The 26613-nt window shown below is 38.9% G+C and overlaps 2 protein-coding genes across 4 annotated transcripts in view; both read right to left on the bottom strand.

Moving 5' to 3' along the window:
• ppp3cca (protein phosphatase 3, catalytic subunit, gamma isozyme, a) overlaps positions 1-7202 on the bottom strand; it is a 33196-nt gene extending 25994 nt beyond the window's left edge. For 2 of the 3 annotated variants that reach the window (XM_016661445.1, XM_007573433.2), the window contains exon 1: positions 6389-7202. In XM_016661445.1, coding sequence (XP_016516931.1) covers positions 6389-6452 — 64 coding nt within the window. In that variant the 5' untranslated portion in view covers positions 6453-7202. The remainder of the gene's footprint in view (positions 1-6388) is intronic. The other variant, XM_016661446.1, reaches the window with a different exon arrangement.
• A 2012-nt stretch (positions 7203-9214) lies between these two features.
• vps37ba (VPS37B subunit of ESCRT-I a) lies at positions 9215-26453 on the bottom strand. Its single transcript, XM_007573432.2, has 4 exons — positions 26260-26453; positions 20851-21022; positions 13507-13589; positions 9215-12306 (listed from the first exon to the last, which is right to left on the bottom strand). Exons 1-4 carry the CDS (start codon positions 26362-26364, stop codon positions 11812-11814), a joined length of 855 nt encoding a protein of 284 aa, XP_007573494.1. The 5' UTR covers positions 26365-26453; the 3' UTR covers positions 9215-11811.
• Positions 26454-26613: the final 160 nt, after the last annotated feature.

Genomic DNA, 26613 nt, shown 5'->3' with positions numbered 1-26613 from the left:
CACACACACACACACACCCACACACACACACACACACACACACACACACACCCTCCCCCTGTAAGGTAAGCTGCTCCGCACCACCTACACAATCCTTTTACTGCCATCACAAAGGTCGGCGCCTTCGAAGCTCAGGCCCGAGTGTTTCATGATCAAAAAGCTGTTAAGTGCACAAGTAAAACTGAACAGCCTGAAAGAGAAAATTCCAGCGTTGGGATGGCAGTGCACTTACAGCGTGGCCACATCAACTACAGCAGCTCTCTGCTGCAGAGAGCCACTCGGTGCCTTCTGATAAGAGCTTGTTGGCAATTAGAAGGACATCGATTACCTAATGCTCTCCCTCACATGGCAGCAAGACAGAAGAACAAATGCTAAGTGTGTCGTTGTTAGAAGAGTCCAACTCCTGGTTATAAAATAATAGCCACTCTGTGCTTCAACAATGACAGCAGCTTTGTCTGCAGATTTTTCTGGACTCGCCCGAACAAATCAGGGATAGAGAGAGTCAGAGAGTGATCCAGGCTCTCTCACTCCCACCACCAGAAACAGTTAGGAGGGATTATAGCGAGAGGCTAATAACAAACCAGGCAGCAAATGCATTATGCCACCGCCTCATGGCCTGAAGCGTGGATGTGGCACCGCCTTTAAAGCAGAGATACAGCAATCAGAAATCCTACATCTACAACAGCTTCATCTACAACGGCTGCTACTGCAACCAACCGACCACCGATCCGATCCGGGATGAGCAAACTGGAAACCGGGGACAGATTTCTGGGTGACATCTCTGATTACAAGAAACGCAGCACACTTTACTTCAGGCAGTTTATAGAGACGTAAAAAACGGACGGTATTTGCCATCACTGATGGTCAGACCCAACACTCCTAATAATCAAATCAATGTGAATGTCTGCGCAGAGCCCATCCCATGCTATCAAATGTGACACATATTCCAATATCAGCCAGTGCAGATGAGGACTGCTCATGTGATAAAAGCTGTGCCAGAGAGGCAATGAACAAGGACAGGAAGGAGAGAAAGAGACACTAAGAATGTTATCACATCCTCAGAGGGCAAATCAAAGTGCAACCTGAAAGGAGCAGTAATGATTTTTTAGTGTGGGTGTTTGTCTATAATAATCAAAGCTGTGTATAAGTGTATAGTTGGCTGGATTCAAGGTCTCTCCTGTTTTCATAGTAAACAAAGTACATGACACATTGTTTTTACAGCTGATCTAATAGAGTCCAGTCACTAAACACAGGATTGGAGGTGGTGTTTGACTGAAAGTGAAGGATTACCGGTAACTGATGTTAACTCGGCCACAGACAGCAGCAGCAGCAGCATGGACCAGGCTTGACTCGCCCGGAGCTGAGGACAAGCTGTCATGTGTTGACCGGTGAGGTATAAATAAACAGTAAGTGCTCCCAGACCTACAAGGCACGGCCATGAAGAGAGCTGTAAGCTGAGGTACAAGTCTTAAGAACAGATTAGGTAAAGCCTCTATTAGCGAGGGCTTCCAGATCCAAGGGCTGTTTACTTAAAAGCCTCGCCACACATAAGGGGAAACCTGAGCGCACACAAAGCAGGACCTGGAAGGACATGAAGAAAGAATGAGGGAACGCATCAGGACCGTAAAAAAAATAAATAAATAAATAAATAAAAAAACTCAGGCAGATGTTTTCAACAAAAAGTCACAAGCGGTCGCTGGAAGTCATTACGCTCGCTGGACTGTAATAATGGGTCTCAACAGCGAAGAACTGAAAACTTAGTCCAAATAAGCAGACGTGGCTGTCCTGCTGTCCAATAGTAACATCCATCCACCCATTTTCTAACACGCTTATCCTCAGTGGGGTCGCCAGGGGAGCTGGCGCCCATCTGCAGCGGTCGACGGGTGAGACGGGGTCACCCTGGATTGGACGCCAGTCCATCACAGGGCATCCAATAATAATAACAATATTCATAAATTCTGGGTTTATTTGCATGCAGGATCAAGACTTGAAGACATACCTGCAAAAGTATTCAAAAAAGTTTACATGATGGCCAAATAAACCTTTATGCATGTGATAGTTCACATCAAAGTAGTGAAGGGAAATGAGAAAATGAGAAAAAAAAAATCTCATTTCACGATATAATAAACAATGTAACATATGGTTTATCATTTATCTTGAAAAATTTCTAGTTGTAATAAGAATTTTGATTTATTGTTGTCACGGTAAATTTCAGTTATTTAAGGTAAAAAACAAAACAAAAAAAGACGACAGTACAAGAGCATTGATAAATATCAGAAAATGTGAAAATATGATTACATTCAGTTAAGTGCATTTTAGTGACATAAATCATACTGTTATAAGGGAGTGGTGTCCTGAAGAAAACTGTGGAAAATTTAAATGTTTTTCCAAGAACAATATTTGTGTCTGTGGCACTATGAATGCTGTGCCATCCAGTCACAATCATAAAAATAAGTAATAGGTTTTTTTTATCATCATTTTTATATCACACCACATAACACCACAAAATATCACAATATCATTCTAAGTCCACATCACCTCACCGACCCCCCGAATAACATCCTGTGAAACCAACTAACTGCCTTAAGAAGTTACCATAACTAGTGAACAGAGTTCACCTGTGTTTCACAATATACGTGTAAGACAGGCTGTCAGAGTCAAGACCTAAATTCAAATGAAAATTTATAGCAGCGCATAGCTTGCATTCTGATTATTAATATTTTTTAAGGTTTGTTTCCAGAGACTTCATAATCAGTTGTATTTATTGTTTCGGATGCGTGCGGTTTTGTTTCCGTTTTATTTATTGTTTTCGGTTATCATGTGTTTTGTTGGATGTTTAAAATATCTTCCAGTTCCAGTATTTTCCTTTTTTTTTTCTTTACAAAATTAAAGTTTATTGGTCTTTGAGAAGGCAAACTTGCATAGTTATGTCATTAATAATATATGACTTCAATAAATGTAGTTTCAAAACAAAAATGTTATTGTTTATTGCAATAATTTCTGGAACCATTATCATCAAGCAAAATTAGTTATGGTGACAGGCCTAACAATACTTTAAAAGACACTCTTCATCATGTCTGACTGCGCTTGAGCTATTTTGCCAAAAATGTCTTACATTGTGCAAATCTGGTTGAGCTATTTCACAAAGCAATTGTAATTACAGCACACAAAGTGTTGACTCAAAACAAAAGTAAGCCACACATTTTACTTTTTGTCAGTAAAAAAAAAGGGTCTACGTATCCATATTGCTACAAATCTGGTCACTTTGTGCTAGGTTGTCACTGTCTGAAGTTAAATTCAAGGGGTATGAATTGTTTTTTATGGGGGGAAAAAAGAAAAAATATGCAGACACGGTGAACTAAACCACAATTTTCCTCCCTAACACATAACCCAGAAAAAGCATAGTTAGCTAAAAACTAATAAGCTAACAATATAATAATCAACTACCACCACCCGGACAATGGCTTCCTATTAAAGCCTGCCTGGCCTAATTAGCATGAATGTTGGATGAACTCTTGAGAAGTGCAGACGCGCACGCTACTGCGCCGCGCGCCACGTCAACACCCCCCGGTCTGGCATGACAACAAACGACACGAGGCACAAAGAAAAGACCATCCGCCGCGCGCTGCCCGTCCAGGATAATGTTTTTGACAGCGATATGAGCCAGCGTCTAGAATATGTTGGCTATTGTTTCAAAAATCGACACAATAAGCCGGGCTTGAATTACAAAGCTGCGGCTGGGTGGAGATGAATGGAGCGGTACCGCAGCCGGATGAATCATGAAGTCCACTTCAGATTACTCTAATTATCGGTGAATGTATTAGCCTTGAAAGCTAAATCAGCCAGCCTGGGGTGTATTTGCCATAGCAAGCTGTGATCTCTAGTGGTTGCATTTCACTTATTATTATTATCATCATGATTATTATTATCATTTTTATTATTATTATTTCAGATGGAAATAAACTTATTTTAAATTCACATTAGGACAGTTATGGTGTGCAAAAATCGAAAGCAGAACTGCATGACCTGGGGTTTCCTAACAGCTTACAGTGCTATCTATTCTCTTCCCCTCTCCCCTCTCCACACTATGGCTGGCCATGTTGGGAACATTGCTCGGGAGATTCTTTCCACAATTAACTCACTCTCTCCTCACTGGCTCAAGCTACAGCATTCCAGTCCTCTGGCAGGACATTCTCCCGGTGCCCTTGCAGACAGACCGGGATGTGGGCTGCGATGGCATTAAGTAGTCGTACTGGTGAAGGAGGCAGCGTCTGCAGGGGCTGGGTTATGTTCTCTCTCTCTCTCTCTCTCTCTCTCATTAGTTGCCCCTTACTTGCCTGACCCAAAAACAACAAATGATGGCATGTCTGTCTATAGCGCAACCACAAGCTCAGTGGGAAGGAACCAGATTTTTCCCCAACTGTGATAAGATAGCAAAGATTGTTAAGTAGTTGGTTTGTTGCGGACTGGAGTGCGAGTGCGTGTTTAGAGAGAAAAAGTTTAACAAGGGGAGGGGTGTGGTCATATGACGGCGTATTGGGGCCATTGCAGATAGAAAAAAAACCAAAAGAAGTAAATTTCTCAACAAAAAGAAAAAAAAAAAGAAAAAGAAAAACATGAAAATTTATGAGTTTGAAAAGTCAAAAAAATTGCTAGACAAAAACTCCGAATTTTTTGCACAAACTAATTTGAGAAAAATTTCCAAGTTTAAAAGTAATAAATTTGCAACAACAAAAACATTCTTAGCCCAAAATATTCAAACTCATTAAAGCTTAGCTATTTTTTCTCTGAGATTAATCTAAAAAATTCTGAGTTGTCTTCTTGCAACTTTTCAAACTCAGAAGTTTCTGAGTTTTTTTCTAGAAAATTTCTGAGATTAATCCAAAAATGTCTCCGTTTTTTTTTGTTGTGGAACTTTACTGTACGTTTCTTTTTCTATCTATGGCCCTAATGTGTGGTAGTATGATCCTGCTAAGGACTAGCAAGTGGCTAGTCCTCTTAATAACTTTGGCAAAAAAAAAGTCATAAAGAACCAAGTAATGTTTTTAAGAAGGTTTGAGACATTTTCACTAGCCCAGGGGCCCACATCCTTGTAAATTTGGCCCTGCTTATTATCACTGGCAAACCCAAAGAAACACAACAGCCAGCAGTATAAATTTACTGGTCATCCAAGCAGGATATATGTATAATATTTGTCACGAATATGAATCTATGCGAGGAATGCACATTTATCTTTGACTCATTGCTGGTTCTGCTCAGCCCCCTCCTCTCATCCCTCTCTAAATATCACAACAGCATAAGAAAACTCATCAGATTCTCTTCTGGCCCTTGGTTTGGGGGTTTTCTGCCACAAGAGTTTTAGTGGGGCCCCTGGTGAGTAAGTGAGTTTGTAGCTGCCATTTGTGCAGCGATATGTCATTTACCATCACACAATTTTGTTTCCAGGATTCCAGACAGTAATACGAAACAAACATACGCAGAATGTGTTGCCAATTTTTTTCACTCCCGCTAAAACAGGAACATCGTAATATTGCTAACGTTTGAATACGACAAATTCATGTTTGGTTTTCCTGAAGGTGAGATTTGTTTTTAATCGACCAAATAGTCGGTTAATAATTTATCCCTTCATTTGACACACATGCTTAAATGGGTCTGGATTCCCTTAAGAATTTTAAGTGATTCATATCCTCATTTCAAAATTTTCCGATTAATTTTAGAGGACAAAAGTAATTAAGTATTTTTGTTTCATGGCAGAATGTTTCTGTCCCTGTTTTAATCATGAAAACATATTCAGATACAAATGCAACTCTTTGAATAAAAAGGTAATAGAAATAATTTACCATTTACTCTAGTCACTGTCAGGCAAAAACATATATCAAAGAATGTTAAACATTCCATTTCAAACTGCATATAAAATATATATTTTTTTATTTTAAGCGACTTTTTTTGTGTTGTAGGTCACAATTTCTAAGAAGTTGAAATGAAACTTAAAGGACATAAATTTCCTCAGAATGTAACCGTCTTAAATCTACATCCACGACCACTTGAAAGTTGTTTTGATGCTCTAATGTGAAATTAATTTTAGAATCGTGCCAAATATATTCTAACAACAGCCTGTCCCTACTTCACCGACTGATAGATGCAGACCTCTGAGCCTTAACTTATTATTTATACAATTAATCAAATCAATGCCTCAGTGAACCATCGTTCTGGGTGTATTTAATATGCCACAGAAAGAAAAAAAAAGTGTGTCCAAGCAACAGGAAGTAGGATACACTTTTTTTCCCCAAACAAGAACAAAAATCTCTTTCATTCTCATTCAAACAAAGAGTGTAAAGTTTGGCCAAAAGCTACAGGTGGTTTCTCTCTCCACGCAACAGTGACTCACCTTTGATAAGCCGTTCTGTGGTGGACTGTTTTTCCTTGTCTTTGTCTTTATCCTTCCCTGACATCTCTGCTTCGGCTGGGGTCTGCCTTCGGCGGGGAGAGAGCTTCAGTTCTGGATCCAGCTATCCAGCGGAGAGGCTAGCGCATAAGTCCGCCCGTCCAGACTTTCGGCTGGGTTAGCGGTGCCACTTTAATGTTAGCGGTTCCTCACGCGCTTCCCACCTCCAGCTCCCTTCGTCTGCTGCTGTAATTTACCAATAACCAGACTAGCTTACAATATTAACGCCAGTGAATAATTAAAGCTTAAAGTAGTGGCTCTTTACACAATTCTGGAGATGGAATGAACTAAAAACAACAATTAATACGCACGAGGAACATTGGAGCTGCAGTAATTGACAAGCTCGAGCAACGAATATGTTCCCCAGAGGAAGCAGGTAATCCGATTTAGTTACTCTTTTCCAGCTAGTTAGCCAGCTAACATCTTAACGCCTTGGCAAGTCAGCGGACAAGCAGAAAGAGCAACGAAGGACCGGCGGCTCATTTTGTACCCGCCCGTCGTGATTTGCAGGGAAAAAATAAAAAAAAAGCAAAGTGACAGCAGGACCTAGAGACGCCTTTATTTAGTGTGTGCACACACACACACTTTAAAAAAAAAAAAAAAAAACTGGCGCGGCACGACTCCCCCCAAGATGCAGGCAGCGTCTTGATAGCGCGTCCTCCTCCTCCTCTTCGGATTAAATTCTAATCTGACAGGGAGTGAGGAGCAGCCCAGGGGCGGATTTCCTCCAACATGGTGGAGGCCAGCCGATGTCGGGACTATGGTAACACGTGGGGTTAGGGGTGCGTTCAACAAAACAAACTGTCTTTTTAGAAAAGAAAAAAAAAGGAATCTGAATACATGAAGAAAAGACTGAAGAGGTATAGCAAACATTTAAATTCTACTGCAGCCGCAGTGTTTATGTTAGGGAACAAAGGGTGGAAGTATATTTGGACATATTGACTATATCTTAACATTCTGCACATAATCTAGAAATGTTTCCGTTTCAGAGAGAATAGAATAGAATGTATGGGCATCAAGTTAAAACTGCATTATGTGACTTTTATTTTTTCTGTTTTTTTATTTTATTTTATTTTATTTTATTTTATTAAACATATTTGTTAAAACTGTCACTATCTGATGACAGTACGGGACAGATAATCTGTGAAAAAAAATCGTGCTCCTTTGCCTCCGCCTTGTGGCCCTCCTGTCATCTGCAGAAATACCCTCCTAGATCAGACATAACCAATCAGAGTCAGGAGGAGGGTCTTAGCACTGCCAATAATGCCTCTGAATGCTGCTCACACCCTCCCCCCTTCTACAGCTATAGTTTGCTACAGCAGAGCCTGTTGTGAATTCTAACACTAGCTGACAGGACCACCAATAATACCGATTAACATTTTTTGTAACGGTAAATTGTTCTTCCTCTAGCAGTGTGTACAGGAGCATGATTGACAGCACAAATACATTCCTCCTGGCTCTGATTGGTTGTTTCTGACTGGGCGTTCCTCCCAGAGAAATGGTCAGTTTCGCATATCTTTTTATTCTGTACAAAATAGAACAATTTAGAACAAAGTGGCTTTGCTTCTCCTAAAAAATTTTTTTTTTTTTTTGTTTGTATATAGAAAATAATAAATGTATTTGTATTTTAAGATGTATACATCCTGAAAAAAACTGATAAAATAAGCCAAGAGATCAGGAAGAGAAACTTGGACCTCTACAAATTCTGGTTGATCCTGTGGTACATTTTCTAGATGCGTGGAGGTGACCTGTTCATAAGCATACTATCAAAAGTGGCTTAAAAACAACAAAGCTAAGCTCTGATTTCAGTCCTAGATAAAAACTGGATAAAAAGGTGTGTGAGCAAGGTGACCTAAAAGTCTACCATTGTCCTGAACCATATTTGGTCCAAGTCATTCATTTTAAAACGCAATCCTACCAAATACTAAGAAAATTTATTTCTACTGATGTAAATACATTTTCTTAGAGCCTTCTAATACAATATTACACAGACTTATATTCATTTCCTAAAGGTAGCAACAGATTAAATCACTAATATCAAAATATATCATTTGTTGTACATTTAGATTATTTTGCTCATCTGTTTTCATAGTTAATTTTTGGTTTATACACATTTGTAAACATTTTCATTGTTTTGCTTTTTTGTTTGTATGCAAAGAAAAGTCTTTAATTTCTTTTCTTTTTAAGCCATTTACTTCTAAAGCTTGGAACATGGGATTATTCAAAGTTGCTATAAAAAGAACAGAAGTTTATATTCTATACGTTATTCAGCTTTATTGAAAAGTGGCTTGTTTTTTTTAAATGAAGTGTTGCTTAAAAGGTCCCCTTTGTGCATGAAGGTGAAATATTTTGAACGGAGGTGACGACCGTTCAGACAAAAATTCAAGCTACAGTGCCATTTCAAAGTGCGAGGCTGTTTTTTTAAAACAGGCCACTAGGGGGCTCCCGTTTCCTTTTTAGAAACCGCCACCTTTTACAGAAAACAGATGACGGAAAACAGGATTACAGTATGTTCTTTTTGTTTTGATGTTAACTGCTGCCTAATGGCTCCTAAAACTCTTAAGCCTGCGTTTCTAAACGGCACACAGTTAGTGGGGAGTCTTTGTAAAAAGTCGTTCGAGTCTCATTAATGAAGCTTATTTTGCTGCAGAGGAGCCTGATCTGCTGCACAGGTTGGGAAGTGTTGGACTGGAGCTCCTCTCACTAAAAAAAAGTCATCATTAAGTCACAAGTCATCCAGAATTGTTCAAAAAACACTGAGGGAAAAACTGATAGAAAAAAATTCTGATTTATTGAACTCAAAAATAGCATTAAATTCCACTTAAACATTCATTAAAAGTAAATAACTACATTACACTGAAATTATCACCAAGCACATTTAAAACCACCCACTGATGCAAAGAATCTGTTCAAAGAAAAAAGCAGCAAATATTTAAAAGGAGTCATCAAAACAAAAACATTCCATGCAGAAAAAAAATATACGTTTTTTAATCCTGGTGTACTCAAATTTCTTAATTTTTACCAAATTCAAATTCTCTGACAAAAAGCACTTTAAAGGCCTGTTATTTTATCAATATAAGTTAAATAAACAAAAACAAAAAATGCAAATAAATGTGGCTTCACTTCAGACAATGGAAGACAAGTACTAGCACTGCTTGGCACTTAGCCTGGGAAGCTGTCTCTTGTCTTTTTGGCATGTTTTAAAGGAATAGTTTGGAATTTTTGAAGTTTAGTTGTGGTAGCAGTCTAACTCTTGTTCATCTTCACTTACTGTAAATTAAACAGAAGCAAATTAACATCTTAAAACTCCTCCAGTCTAAGAAACACTGCAGCTATTGGTCCCAACAGCGAAGGGGTGTCTCGATCCGATATCAATATCGGTTCCATATCAGGATCAGATTATATCAGGCTGCATCTAAAATCTCTGATATAAAACCTCTGCTCCAGCACTGCAGTCCAGCCCAGCATTTCTATCCAGTGCCACTTGTATCCCTCACTCAGACCCATTGGTTAATAATAATTGTTCTTATACAGATTGGGTTTTTTACTTTCTCCCCACCCCCAAGTAACATCACTTGATCAAGCCTCTTCTAATATTTCACTCTACAAAATAAATATTAAAAGTACATACGAGTCATGACAATATTGTACTGGGTAAATATCGTATTGGCTAATATCTAAAGCTTCAATATCGATATTGCATCAGAAGGTGAAAAAGTTGCATCTACCCAACAGAAATGAGGGTAAAAATGAACAAGAGTTAACTTAAGCCACTGCTATGTTTTGGCTAACCAAGATATTAGACGCCAATAACCTTTAAACCAAACCAAAACTCATTTCCAAAATCTCAAACCATTCCTTTAAGTATTGTTTTTCTGCTACTGGGGTAGTTTCTCAGACTTAAAGACTTTCCTTAAATGTACTGGTAGAGGGAGAAAAAAAAATGAAGGTACAGCAGCAGGTGCCAATCTCAAGAGCGGGGTAGGAGGATGGTTCTAATGTTTACAGCTGAGCGTAGATACGTAAAGTAATCAGCACAATGTCACTTTCAAGTGTAGGCACTCGTGGCTTGTCAACAGTGCACAGCGAACAGCAGTCGGGTTGGTGGAGAAAAAATAATAATAGTTTCAGCAGAAATGAGAATTTCTCCCAAAGCCAGGTTGCTCTTCTTAAGGTCTTCTGGCTGTTGCATGATTACAAAAAGAGTGTTAAAGCCTCACAAACAGATATGCTGGGAACAATGGGATATAACTACTCTAAATGCTTCACTTACAAAAAACCAAAACAAAACAAAAACAAACAAAAAAACCAAAACAAAACAAAAATAAACAAAAAAATAAAAACAAACGGGAAGTCTTTGGTGCTCAGTGTCCAAAGAACCGTTGGCATTGTTTCCCCATTGAGTTTCTACTGACGGCAGTAAAACAAAAACAGACATCATAGATGGAGTGTTGTAGTACAACAGGAGCCTGTAAGGTACAACACACTCCTGCAGTGTATTGTATGGCTGTTCAGAAGTCCTTCACTTTCAGCCGCTGGTCCCCATTTGGCCCTAACCTGCCCGGAAACGGACCAGGCAGGGGGTCGGGCTCTCACTAGATTCATCTGCAAATTGGAGAAACCCCGACCTAATCCCTCCTTTACATGTTATTCAGTATATCCTGACTATTATTATTATTATAACTCCATTAGTCTTAACATCTACAGATGATGCTCAAATTTAAATATTCCTAGGTACCTTTTAATTTTTTTTTTCATATTTTAAAAGAAAAAAAAAATCACAGCATAGATGCAGTTTTTGCCTGAATATATTCTGGAAAATGATATTTTCATGAAAACTGCACAGTAATCTGGGTCTCTCCTGGCTTGCATAAACAGATAAATTAGCATGTTGTGATGGGGATGAGTTTTAAACAGTTTTCTGGAAAAAAAAAAAAGTTTAGTGTTCCATAAACGGAACATGTTTGTAGGAGGGGGTGGAGCACTGGAGACAGAGCGCTGATCATCAAGTCTCGGCTTATCGACTGCAAGGCTGATGTTGGTCGGCTCCCTTTTCTCTGCTGAGAGAGACCTGAGATGGTCCCAACAGTTCTTTTTTGTTGTTGTTGTTTCTTAACTTTCGATGGGAGTGCTGCTGATGGGAGCGAGTAGTAATCCACACAGGTTATAGGAGATATGCCTTATATGAACGCACCCAGACCAACCCATGTGCATCTTCCTTTCTGGTGTTGAGATTGGGGCGTAATCCGAGAAGGCGGATGAGATAAGAAACATTGTTCTCTGAAGGAGTTCCAGTTGTTAAATGTTTGTAATAAACACTAGAACCTCTAAAGGGATGTTTTTTTTTTTTTCTTTTTAATTTGAGCTTATTGAATGATGAACCCAGGCTGCGGGGCCAAGCGAGGTGGGGGCCTCTGAGGCAGAGCAGGAGGGTACTGAGAGATATAGGAGCTGGGATATCCGGTAGAGACGCTGGGGAAGGGCTGCCCTGTTCTGGGAGGGATGGGTGGGTACTGAGACGGCGGGCAGAAGAAAGGAGGCTGGGGGGCAGCGGTTGGAATTGAGCTTAGAACAGGAGGTGGCTGGGATGGAGGGGCGGGAGGTTTCCTTCTGGGCTGGGCAACCGGAGAGGAGTTGCTGCTGTTGCCGTCGGCGAGGAGGGAGGACACGGCGGGCAAGTCCTGAGGTCGGGAGGAGGGCGCGGCAGCAGCCTGTGGGAGGAGGTGCTGGCCCTTCTGAACAATCTCCTGCAGCTTCTCAATCTTCACTCGTCTCAGGTGGGCCAGCTTCCTCTTGTTCTGGTAGGAATCGACAAAGGCGTCCAGGGTCATGTCACCGTCCAGGAAAGAGTCAGCCATGTTCTGCAGACACAAATGGTAAATTAACTCTACTTATATAGGGCTTTTCCAGTCATTCTAACCACCCAAAACACTTCACACATTCACCCATTCGCAGTCACAAATGCATTTACACACCGATAAATTGGTAGGCGGCTTAGGGTTAAGTGCCTAAGTGATGACCTCAAACAACACTTAAAAAACCTGGTTTTCAAAACAACCAATCCTCTAACAGCAACAACAAAATGATAGATTTCCTTGAATCATTTAAAACAAATAAAAGCAAGATAGTTTCAGTAAGTTAAAAAACAGCTGATTTCATACATGGCAAAGGTGGAGCCATGTATGAAATCAGGTAATAACACAATAATAAAAAATGGTAATAATACAGTTACATCCTGTTGAAATGACAACTGAGTTAATGTACACTTACAGTTCTCTGCCACTAGGTGGCTGTTTGTTTTCATGTCCCTCAAACTGTTTAAACTTTTAGAAACTAGCAACCCAATTGTCAACCACACTCTGCAAAGACTCTCCATAGCAGATGACATGCACACTGCAAAAACACAAAATCTTAACAAGTGTTTTTGATCTTGTTGCTCGTCCAAATATTTTAGTAAACTTGAAACGAGAGAAAAAGTAATTTTTCAACATGAAATAGGAGCTACTTTTAAGTCAATAATTCCATAATATTTATTAAAAAGTAGTAGTTCCACTGGCAGAATATTTTGCTTGTAACATGGGAAATGTCTTGCTATATATTAAATTATCTGATGATAGAACTAGTACTTTTTCATCTATGCAAAGGAATTATTGACTTAAAACATGTTCTTATATCTTGCTGAAAAGTTACTTGCAAGTTAGTTTTGTCTTATTTCAAGTGTACCGTTTTTATTAGGAAGTACGCCAAAATTACTCGCTACAATTGGTGTTTTTTGCAGAGTAGTGGGTTGAATTTCTCAACTGTTAACGAAAGCACAATTCACATTTCCAAGTAGTCAACTTCACATCAGCGGGGGGTTTTGAACAGGAACTGCAGAAGTGTTACTGCAGCAGACTAAAGAGTGATTCTTGAGTTAGTCAAGGCTCACTGCTGCCCATCAAGGCTCTTAGATTTGAACAATGAAAATGTTCAAGGCAGAGAAAAGAGAAATGAGGAATGTATATGAATCACCAACTTGGGATGGATGAGGTCATCCATGGAGGAAGCAGCAGAATGCTTACCTCTGTCTCTTCTTCTATTTTGGCTCCCTCTGCCTGCAGCAGGGCCAGCAGAATGTCCAGGGAGGTGGCTCCTGACTTGTGGTCTGTTAAACAGAATTATTAGGATTATGGGGAGGAGCAAAAAGGGCAAATGACTACAAGCAGTCACATGTTTAACTAAAGCTGCAGTCAGTATCTTTTAAACCTTTTTTTTTTTACATATTTGTTAAAAGTGTCACCATGTCTTGACAGTATGATTATGATACTATTCTGCGAGTAGGAAAAAAAGCTCCTCTGCCTTCTCCCTACAGTACTACTGCCATCTGCATATACACAAGGTTGATTGACAGCGCTAAGTCTCTCCTTCTGTCTCCGATTGGTTGTTTCTGACCAAGTGGGGGGTTTCTGCAGATTGCAGTAGAACCATAAGCAGAAGGTGTAGGAGCTGGATTTTCTCACAGATTGTCTCATGTTATACTGTCAGAACACAGTGATAATTTTAACAAATGTGTAAAAAATTAATTGTTTATTAAAGTTACATAACACAGCTTTATGCGTGATGGGTTTTATTGTGACAACGTGTGTTTAGCAGGAGTGAAACCAAGTCATGTATGCAGTTTTTTTCAATCAAGCCTCAAGTGAAGTCACAATGCATCAAAGTTCAAAGTTGAGTCAAAAGTCGAGGCATGGGAGCCCTGAGTCGAGTCCAAGTCCTAAGCTTTTAGTTTGCTGTCTGAAATAAGTCTATTGACAAAACTTCACTTAATGACAAAATTATTTGGAGATTTATTAATTCTTTTTTAAAATGTGTTTGCCAGAACAATGACACAAAAGGAACGGATCTTGAGAAAAAAAACATTATAAAGCAGGTTTCTATTCAAAACAAATGATCTCCATGTTAATCAAGTCACTGGGGTGAAAGATCAAATAAAGTCCACTTTTTTGTGATCAGGTCATTAAATTTGTTCCTGGAGTCTGACTCGATTCCAGGTCCCATAACTCAAGTCCACACCTCTAGTAAACACTCCATTTAGGTCACAGTGTTCTTTTTTAGCGTTTGCACACACCGTACAGCAATTCCACACAGTAGACCAAATACGGCACAATTCCTCATCACCAAGCTGTTTCCAAAACTAAAAAGAAGAGTGTGAATGATTTTACTTTACAAAATGAATTGGTGTTAACTAATCATGGTCCAGAGACCAACCAGGCATGATGCCTTTCTGTTCACTGCGACTTAAAGTGAAATTAATATCTGTTGGTGTCACAGTTTCTGAAAACAGAACTGTAAGTCAAAACTAGCAGGGGCTTCAATAAACACACACACACACACCCCCCAATGAGACAGTAATAATTAGTGATCTCCACAGCAGAGCAGTGAACTTGCAGACATTCCAACAAGTTTTGACTGAGCCTTTATACAGTGGATCTTTAATTACAAACTAGGCTCTAGTCAAACCTGATATGCTATTCTGGCAGTTCAGGTCTGCAAACCGAGTCACAAACATGTAGTCTGATCCATTTGTGCACGAGGGCCAGACTAAGCTTGATTTTGTTAATAACATTGAATATTTTTAATAAGAGCTGCACCATATATTATGCCACAAATGTTGATGTGAACATTACTTTCATAAAACTGACTCAGACTTTTGAATGCAGAAGAGGACACACTGGTTCAGATGAGACTGAAATACTTTCAAAGTGTAATATATTCCTTTTGCTCTCAACTAGAAAACAAAAAACAAGATACAACCAAGAAGACTTGGTGCTGGTAATGTTACAATGACAAAAATAAAACAAATCCAAATTGCAATTATAAACCCATTTTGTGTTGATCCATCCAATTAAATACTCTGTGGAGTTTGTGGTTGTAAGTAGGCCTGTCAACTGTCCCAAAATGACTGCGATAAGTGATAATATTGTTGTTTGGAGACCATTTTCAAGTAATATTGATAGTGGCAAGTTTGCCCCCTCAAAGACCAATAAACTTAAATTTTTGTAAGGAACACGCCACAGAACCGGAAGACATTTTAAACATGAAAAATAAAACACAATATCCAAAACAATAAACGGAAATGGAAATAAAAGCCATTTACAACCAAATCCATAAATAAAATGTTATGTTTTGCCAGTTGGGCAGAGCCTCACAGTAACAGATGCCATCATTGGACACAAATAACGTTACCCAAAGTACTAACGGTCACACAGTGCAGGTAATAAAGAGAGGAAAGAAGAAAATTGTCATCACAATAGATGGAAGCGGAGATGTAAAGAGCCATTTAAAAATACCATGTATTTTCTGTGACATGTCTAGATTTGAGGTTGATGGGTGGAGCAAGACAATGCAGTACTGCAAAGTTACTTTATCTTTTTCCCTTTTTAATTCTGACATGTTGGATTTGGAAAATGGACTTAAAGAATCATTAATAAGGCAAAGATCTGGAGAATGTGCATCAAAAACTTCAGTTTTTTTGGCTAGCATAAAATGTCAACTCTAAAAAGTTAGTTAAAATGTTTTGTCACATTCAAGAGATGCAAACATCTCTTGTAAAACTTATTTTTTAGTCCTCTCTCCTTTTAAGTGTTTTTGCACTTTCAGGCAAACAATACGAATATGAAATTGTCCTTAATGTTTTTCCAGGTGAAATAAAAAGTTCAACTAGCCAACCAATTAAACCCTTCCCATTCAAACAGGAATTTTGTGCGTTACATAAGCTGCCAGCTGCATGCACAAAGCATGCCCAGAGGTGTCCCTACATCTTAGCACATTTATTAATTTAAGAAAAAAGTACAAATCATAAAGTACTGATCAAGTGCTCCAAAACAAACAAAAAAATGGTGGCATCCTCCTCAGACACAATCTACAGAAAGCAAGCCTGTTTTCTGAACTGTATTGGCAGAGTGGAGGACCGTGCATGTTCAATCTGGCTGAACTGAGCTCCGTTTATTTCTAAATATAGAAATAACATGGTGTCCCACCTGTAAAAGACGAACAATGAAGTAGCGGCATAGCTGAATGTGTCACCCGCAGGTTAATGAGCCTGCAGAACTGGCTCGCACAGTGACTTAGCAAGATCACAAGATCAGTGGTGGAAAATAGAAGAGAAGCCGAGCATTACTCATTAACTTCACGTTAAAGCAGGAGCACAACCAGCCGTGTTACGAGAAAACAAACTGCTTGCCGGTTGGCTTTCAAATATGAGGAAGGAAACAGTTTTTTAAAGAAGGAATCAAGAAGCAACACAGACTTCGACTCATACCTATGAACTGTCACCGTCAAGAACTCCATGCTTTCTTCATACAGGTTGAAGCTTTTAAGAGGCAGCCATCATTCTTTTATTGTCCAGAGAATACATTTTTGTCTGAACAAAGAAAAAAAAAAGAAAGAAAGTCTAGCTCGACTCCACATTAAACAGGGAGGTTTTGGTTCAACTCAGAAGTCTTCCACTCCCTTTCTCCACTCTTTCAAGTCTCCAGCCTGGCAGTCCCTCCATCCCCCCACAAAGCCTGCCTGGGAGGACAATGGTACACTGAGGGGAATGCTACAGGACACTGAAGGGTGGAAAGGTCTTTGACAGCAGGACAGAAAAAGGCGAGGCCAAACGCCCGACTGTATGCAAACAGCAACACAACCGGCTACTGTACTGTACGCTGTATGCTTTTCTGGGTCAAACAGCTTCTTTCCTTCAGCTCTATCCACATCTGCTCGACAGCAAATCCACAACTAGGACGGCTATTGCCCAGCAGGCGGTGGGTGGGAGGGAGGGGGAAGGGCAGAGGGACAGTGAGTAACCTACATTTTATGAAAGCTATCACTTGCTGTCATCAGACAGAAACAGTGCTGCATTAGCCTATTAAAAATGCAGACCACCAGCTTTGAGATATGATAATAAAGAAATGCTCGAGACTTAAAATGGCCATCACATTTAGACGTGCAAACTAGAAATCATATTAAAGACTTCAGTAAGGTTTCAAAAGGTGGGATGGCTTAAAGCTGAAGAATGCAACTTTTATCAAAAATATGGATGTTTTTTACATATTTGCTGAAACTGTCACCATGTTGTGACAGTCTGGTATGAGACAGAATCTGCGAATAAAAACAAAACAACAACAACAAAAAAATCTAGTTCTACCATCTCCCATTGCTAACTAGAAACAACCACTCAGAGCCAGGAGGCAGGTCTTAGCGCTGCCAATCATGTCCATGTGTGTGCTGCTTGCTCTCTGCGGTTCCTCCCTGTCAACAGAGCCTGTTGTGAATGCTAAGGCTAGTTAGCATCACTACCGATGGACAGATAAATGGTTTTCATGCTACAGTGAGTTGCTTCTACACCATTAGCACATTTACCAGCACGTACACAAGGTTGACTGACAGCGCTAAAACCCTCCTCCTGGCTCTGATTGGTTGTTTTAACTGGGAACGGTGTATTTCTTCAGAAGGCAATAGCAGCACTGGGAGAAGACAACATATGTCACTATGTTGAACTGACAGTTACAGTTTCAACAAATAAGAAAAAATATATATATTTTTTTATTATAAAAGCTACATACTGCAGCTTTAAAGGAGATGAAATCCGGACTAGCAGTGAATAACAGAGATGGTATTTAAAGACAGCTGCTTGGCAACCAGACCGTAAACAAGGTCACAAGTAAGGTCACCACATCTTCTTCAACTACCAGGAAGTGCTAAGACGAGATAAAAAACTTGACTGAGTTGCTTGAGCTTGTTTTGGTGCCATTGTGGATCTCTGAATACGATCAACAAGAACTCACTTTGAGTTAAGTGGCTGCAGGAGGCTTTTATAGGAAATGAGGAAACTGGTTAAACAGGTTATGACTTATGCGTAATGTCAACAAAATAAATACAAAGAGGTTAAAAAAAAAGAACTGAAGTGTTTCTGAGTTCACCTACCATTTTGGAAAAGTTCCTTTTTAAAGAATAGCTGAAGATGATGTCATGCCAACACGTCTTACTGAACTGGTGAACACAAGCATTGTCTTTTAATGAGTAATTAGAGAACATAGGGAAAGAATACAGATTTTAACCAGCCAATTCTTTAATCATATGTTGCCCTAACAAGAAAAACCTGAAAGTTTCATCATCAGTTTTTTTTAACTGATTTATAAAAGTTGTAATAGTTTTAGCTGCATTCCTTCTTCACTGACATTTCACTGCAGTTTTAAGGTACTAACTAAATGAGGGAAGCCAACAGACATGACAGAAGTTTGCCATTCACTCTGCTGGCTTAGAGGTCTTTATGTGTGTAAATTAATTATACCTGAAATTGAATCTAATTCTGATGTCAGTGTCTCCTAATAAATATATATTAATATAAGTGAAACCAGTGGAAATGAGTAAAAAAAAGTTCCTTTTTACCAGAAATATGGGTTTTTAGCTTCATCAGCCTGTTTCCTGTTTGATTAATGGACTGTAAGAAAACATAACATTGCCTGAAAACAGTACTCTAGTGTGGAAGTAGCTATTGTGGGAAGAATCTATGGCTGTGTTTTTATTATCCTTAAGACTGCTCAAATTAGAGGTGTGAAAATTTATTTGCTTAATGGAAACGCACTAATTTTGGAAAAAAAAGTCTAATATTTTTTAATTAAATGTTTTTGCGGAAGGATGAGGTGGTTTTTCAGCTGCATCAAAATCAGTGTATTTCACAAAACTGCAATGTAAACACTTTTCACAACACACAAGTCACATGATCAACAACTGGATGTTTCTACTGATGGAAATGACAAGCAAGATAACAGGAAATGGTAGGAGGATGATAGTGTAGTTTTTTAATGACTTATCGCATGAACAAACTATTTCACATACAATTCTTAATTTAGTTTCTTATTTAATGGAAACACCGCAATTGCAAAACTGTGGGAGTGTTTGACATTAGCGGAATACTGGCGATGTTTTGCGCATATTTGTAATGGAAACACAGCTAATGCTAGCCATTTCCAGTGTCACTAAGGAGTGTAAGACGGAATATAGAGGAAGCCCATTTAAGATGAAACTGTTTCTTAAACAACAAGTTGGGACATGTCTGTGATTCATTGGGGCTGGGATAGAGCACGAGGCATTAGAAAATAATATAACACGAAAACTAAACGGTGTACAGCAGCGTTGTTTTATTTGATCTTTTTAAGTTCGCAATATTTCTCTGAATAGAACATGCTGGAGTTTGAAATGTTAGCCAGTTTTTATAAATATCAGAGATAAGGTAAGGATAAACACTCTCTAGAATACAAACTCGAAGCCTGCGAGCCAAATCCGACACACCATAACTATTAGAAATAGAAGTATAAGCCAACAGTTAAATATTTTAACAGTTAAATCAACTTATTCTTTAGTACTTTAATTATACATAATTACATGTTGATGTTTAGTAATGGTAGCTCCGTTGACTAATAGCATAGGCCGCTATAGTTAGTTATAGTTGCTATAGTTCCTTTTTAAATATATCGGTAAAACTCGGTTTCACAGCGACTCCTCATCGTTCCTGCTCCAAACATAAAGAAGGACCACTCTGATCAGGAAGGCCAGATAAAGGAAAAACATTTAAATGTTGTTTTATAACCTCTTATAATATTGTAGTTCTTAAACAGAAAATATGTTGCAGCTATAAAATCTATCAGACAACATTTTGACCAGTGCGATTTTAAAAGCAGCCACAGCTAAACCTTTCTTCAAACGTCATCAGATAACACTTTCACACCTGGATAAAACATCTACTTTTTAATTTTAATGGCTGAAGGAAAAGGTTGGTACGTTTCAAGATAAACACTCTGGCTGTTTTTATTAACAGTTTTTAAAGGTGGTGGAAGTGGGTCAAGTAGTAGATTAACAACAAGCAGAAAACTTTTCACCACAGCACAAGCTTTGAGTTTTATTATTAGAAAATCCAGCTGGCAGACACTGGTTGATTTAGCTCCTGATACCATAGATTATAATCCACATTTAAACAAATAAACATCAAACTTTACTTAAAATAACTGGTTAAGCACTTAGAAAACCAAGTGTAAATCTATCTAAACTGCAGTTGAAGGTTCTGCTGTAAGGTAGGATAAGGTTTTTTTCTTTCAAATGAACATTGATCTAATAGCCCTGATAAACCCTGAGGATTAGAACAGACTCCACTGTGTTTCTAAACCCAGCCCATGACACTATATGGACAAGTGAGATGGGAATAAAAGCTAAAGCCATGCTGCTTTAATGCGTCGTTAAAGTATCCGTTTCCTATGACTTCATTTGTGAGTGTGTTCAAATGTCTAAAGAAGCGAGTAGCATTAAAAATTCAAGTCCTGGTATAAAACCAATCAATAAAGAATGGTTCCCAGTATTTTCTGCGCATGCAGCTACAATACCTAGCTTGGACTTGCGGAGCTGATAGGACTCAAAGTTCTCCTGAAGGCAGCTATAGCTCTTGGTGAGCTGCTCCTTCTTGTGCTCCAGTTGGGGCTGCAGGGTCAGGTTCTGTTCGGCCAGGGTTCGGTTATTGGCTAGGGTCTTCTCCTTGTTCTGCTGGACCTCCTGGACCTGCAATAGACACCAAACACGTCAGAGGATTACCTGGATACACAGGTGAATGATGCTGTTTGGCAACAACTAATACTGGCCTCACATCTGGGGGTTTCAACTGCTGAAACCCCCAAAACGAGAAGGAACGAAGCAACCTGAACGTTTCTTTATTTTCCTACCAAAGGAGAACAAGTAGGAATGTCACAATAAAAAATTTTGCTGGACAATAAATTGTCCCAGGAATGATTGCGATAAATGATGATATTGTCACTTTGAGATCATTTTCAACAAATATGAAGATAATGGCATAATAAGTTTGCCTTCTCAAAGACCAATAAACTTTCATTTTGTACAGAACACAATCCAAAATAAAAACGCACCCAAACAAAAAGGCATTGAACGATCATACACGCACATCCAAAACAATAAATAAAACTGATTATAAAGGCTTTGAAAACAAAATTGCCTTTCAAAAAGTATTGATAATCAGAATGCAGATTATCGAGCCACTTTTAATTTATCATGCGATAATTGATTAGGAACAGAAAGCATTTCTTGTCAAATTAAGAGCACATCTTTAACAAATCACTGTCTTAATAAATAGCCATTGGTATCCAAAAATGATGATTGCGTAACATGCACAAAAAAAATTCAAAGTACAGTTTGCTCTTTTGAGTCAGGTTTACACTTCCATTGATCTATACTTGATTTACCGCCGTAGAGTCAGTTTTGTGGGTTTGTTTTTTTTACTTTGCTTCTAGTTGGGAGACTAAAATCTTTTGCAGTATATCTAATCATTTAATGCTGTATCTGTAATATCTATTACAATGCATGAAATGTACAGTTGAATTCTTTATTTCTTTTGCGATCCCCATTCCGTCATAATGTGGTGACGAATGGAGCACATTGGTTTAATGTGAATTTAAACTGAAACTATCAAGACAAATTTGACAAATTTAAAAAAAAAAACAAAAAAAAAAACTGTCACACTTCTTATCAAATGACTCATTTCACACATCCACTCAGCACGTCAGATGAACAAATATAACCGGGACTGAGTAGGAAATCTGTTATATAAAGCGACACCTCGGCCCTTGTGAAGCCTTCCGAGAACGTCATGCAGGAAAAGCAGCTCAAAATGATTTTCTAACTTTGCCCCAGCACATCCTGAGGCAACTCCTTTGCTTTCTTGCTGTACAATGAGTGGCAATTAAAAAAAGCAAAACAAAAAAGAAAACCCAAATCTTTAAGCCATCTGGAGCACTGAGGTTGCTCTGTCTGTGATTGTTTGCAGGGGGAAATGTTCTGTAAGGTTTCTTACCGTCTATAAAGTAAAGCTATTCTGAGCACTTTCCTGTATCGACCACAGAGCTCCACTTGTGAGTGGTTGGGTAAGAGTCTGTTACTGATGTTCAGTGTAACAGGGTGGCACTTTGGCAACAATATGGCAGATAAGAGGGCGGGAATGTTTCCAAACCATCAGCGCCGCAAAAGCAAAACCACCACAACAGTAAAGTTTACATGCATGGCATTCCTTAATCATACTAAAAAAGAAAAAAATTACTTAGGAACAAAACAAATTCATCAGATTATCGTGCGTTTACACGCACCAGGCTTCATACATTAGCATCGAGCACAGTCATGTCAATTTACCACTTTCTGAATGACATGAAAACAACAAGTGTGTACATGCCGGCTGTTCGGATAACAAGTTCATTCCGAAAGAACTGAATCCCATCGGATATTCTGATTGGAGCGCTGACGCGACATGCTCCGGCAGAAGCTGAAGTCTTAGGGATTCAGCTTCTGCCTATTGATTGGTTAGCATTACACAGCTTAGCTCTAGTATCGTTTATTGTGTTTCAGATTAGTCAATCTGAAACACAATGCGTTATCCATTTTCAAAAAACGACCGACGCAGTCGTTCCTAGAGCATTCTGGAATAATATTTAGTTTTCAGGATCCTTATTTCCAAATGACACCCACATTTGGTTTCTGTCTTCCTGCCTTCTGTACGACCACACACACTGCCAAATAAAAATGCTTCTGTACAAACTGAACTGAGAAACCAAAGTTATAAAGTGTGAAGCCCAAACAAATCAAATTGTCTCGGAAACAAACTAGTTGCCCCTAACTTTATGAAAAGTGCAGCTGACCATCTGCAATGTCTCAGAGCTAAACAATGGAATGGAAATCTGTTGTAAACAATCACCTGAGTTATATCAGCAGTTCATTTTATAATTTAAATAAATGGAAGCGATTAAATGATAGAAAAAGAGTATTATGTTAATATTTGGGAATATATCGTAAGACTGTGGTGTTTAAGGACAGCCTGGGTGATGTTGTAAAGATTAATACACCCACTTTAACTTGAACTAGAGCAGATAAATGAGGCTTACGTTACCAGGTTTTACAGCTTAATATGCGTCAGCCAGTCAAAGTTCACCTCCAGAAGAAGTGGCACACTATACCTGCAACTTATGCAGTAAAAGCAAAGCAGAGTTGCGCAAGAACATAAGAAAATAAAGCTACACTGAAGCTAAACAAATTCACAAGATGTCAATTTGCATTATTCAAAGGGGAGCAAATGCTGGAGTCCGAGGATGTTTGAGTTCAGTTTATGAACTCTACTTCCCACCAATCTCAGGTTTCTGTCGTTGCCTTTTGACACCCGGCGTCTTTGTTCCGATCCGGAATACCAGTAAGATTCCATCCTGTTCCCGGACAGCTCCACCTTTGACTCAGGCACCTCGCTAATCCTCTTCCATGATCGTATAAACTAACCTGAGTCAACAGGTGATGCGTCACTGCACAGAACAGTTCCCCCCTCCTCCTACCTCCCCGCCCTCACCTCACCTGCAACCTGTGGGATGAGGAAAACGAAACTATGGAGACAAACATGTTGGGTGTGGATGTTAAGCAGCAGAAGCGACAGGGGGAAAAAAAAAAAAAAACGTGTTCACTGGTGTTTCTAAAAGAAGATGCACCATGCTGTGATCCTATAAGCTCCATCAGATCTACAAGCAGCTAAAGTAGTGGAAGCCATTAGCATGTTTTCTGACAGCAAGTCACCTCCCCCCACCCCCCGCACCACCTCCCTACAAAGTAAGATCAAATTAACGGTGCCAGGGAGAAACCCCGAGCGCCATGACAACAGACGAGTCAAATTCCTGTGCCCTGACGATGTGCGTTTGGTGAAGTTTAAGGGGGAAGTGAGTGAGGGAGAGGTTGAGGGGAGGGGGGGCAGACATGTTTAGGCTTCACTAGTAAACCCAACAACAAGAATTAGAGGCATTGTTGGACAGTTTTGTGAAACACCAGCAGCCTCCCTTCAGGCTGATGGTAAAGCCCAAGACAGAATCAAACCATTTAGGAAACCAGACAGAACACTCAGATGCACAAATATGACAAAATTAAACTAAAAATAAATAAACTCCTCCTTTTATTGCAGTTAATATCTGCCTCAGGGTAAACCTTCCCGGTGGCTCCAGCTGGTAATGGCTTTGTGGATGGAAAAAACAAATCAAGGCTGTTGATTCTAAGCTAGGTAGATAATAAATGAGAGCATCTGATTTCAGAGTTCAGATATGAACCCAATAGCTGTGTGTATAAAGAGCCATAATCTGGAGGTGAATGTCACTAAATAAATGCAGGTGCAGGCTCATTTAGAGACAATTACAAGGAAAGTATACAGATATGTACAATATTAAGCCATGCCAATATCAGAAATGCTTCATTAAATAAATACAGGTTGAAATTAACACTTAAAATCTGCAGTTATTATACAACATTTTTAAATATTTCAAACTTTGTTCCATTTCTGTGCAATGCTCCATTTAAATTTGGGAAACATACTCTTGTTGAGATTTATGGTTTTAACACTTTTTCTGCTCATTTGGTCTAAAGTTCTTTATAAAGTTTTTTGACAGTTTATCACAAACCTCAGCTTTTAAAATTTGAAAAGCAGTTAGGCAATGTTAGCTACTTTTCACTTTAAAATTTTTCATAAATATTGATATTCTCAGTTATCACACTGTAAGAATCTCATAAGGTTTTAAGCGGATTGGCTTAAAACCAATTCAGTTGATTGATTGGTTGATCAGCACTCCTAACTTCAGGCTAACAGAGCCTATATGAGTTAACTTCAGGCTCTGTAATCTTAACTTTACTCATTAGGTATATACAATATATTCCAAGTATCTTGTTTTATATTGTTGTATTGATTTAAATATTTAGATTTTGCATTATTTAAAAAAAATATCTATACTTATCTCACTACTAAAAAGTAAGATAAGTATGGTGAACCACAGCACATGGGCTATACATAATATGTAAAACATCTTAAACATAGAAATAAAAATTATTCATTGTTGTTATTATTATTATTGTTGTTATTCATTATTCATTTCCTGATACATTCCAGACTGAATTATGCATTCCACATTTTTAAACAATTACATATTTATCCAGTTACATTCAAATTATCGCTTGTTTGTATCCGTTTAGTGGATTTTGGCCCTTTGTTTTTGTGTGAACAATAAACCCTTAGGGGAGTCGACCATGCTCCGTTGCCTGCTTATCGAACTGCAGAAGTACATTTTGAGTTTCATTTTTCTTTAAACGACACTTTGAAGTGAAAAGAGTCAGTTGTGTTGTCAGGCCGTACTATAGTTCTGAGCACGCCGCCGTTACCGATTAAAGGCTGCTTAGTCGTGTTTTCCCACAGTATCGGTGTACCTGCACACACACAAGCAGCCTTTGATTGGCTCATTTGTGACCGAAGTTAATCACGTAATCATGTAGCCGACACTACTTCGAAGCCATGCTATCTTTTTACCAGTTACCTTGATAAACACGAACTGGCGTGACCATTACTAAGAGAAAAATTATTTCTCATAAACATTACATAGCTTCTTGGCTCAGTGAGAGGAGGGTTGTTTCAGGAAAACAATGAGGCAAACTGTGAATTATCACTGTTAAAACTTAAACAATGCTTCTCTTAGTCAGCATCAAGGGTAACAATTTCACTACCCTTATTTTTTTTCTTAACTCAGTAGACCTTTTTACACTCGTTACATATTTATACTTGGACTCAAACTGTAATTTCAAGCTATTTCCGTCACTGCACCGAGCGTATGTTGGGAAAAGCACAACAAAGGCTCGACAGGAAGGAGGAGGAAAAAAACAGTGACCGAGAGAAAAAAAGAATGAAGAGCTAACATTTCGGACTGCAACAACGAGTGGTTTTAACTAACCTCATCCATCTCCTGAACCATTTTTAAGAGTTTTTCGTCGTCCTCTAGAAATTCATTAAGCTGAGTCATCGTGTAGCCGCCGAACTTGGTGGAAAAGCTGGACATTTTGGCTCTTGTGTTTCTTCTCGCCTGTGCTCCCTCTTCTCGCCTCTCAGATTGTGACAGCTGACTGCGCTTCCTTAACAGGAAGTAGTGTGTACAGGCCCCGTGATGCCTTCAAGTGCGCTCAGAAAAAAGAGGAACAGGACTGAGAGAAAAGCTTGAAATTTCCCGAGCAGTGAAGAATGAATGAAAGGCATTCCGATTTTGTACTTATGCAACATACGTCTTCAATTATTTTGAAAACCCAAGAAT

Source organism: Poecilia formosa, unplaced genomic scaffold, assembly GCF_000485575.1.
Source record: "Poecilia formosa unplaced genomic scaffold, Poecilia_formosa-5.1.2 Scaffold329, whole genome shotgun sequence".
NCBI classification, from domain to species: Eukaryota; Metazoa; Chordata; class Actinopteri; order Cyprinodontiformes; family Poeciliidae; genus Poecilia; species Poecilia formosa.
The sequence above is the reverse complement of the archived record's forward strand: the minus strand, read 5'-3'. Positions and strand labels throughout refer to the sequence as shown.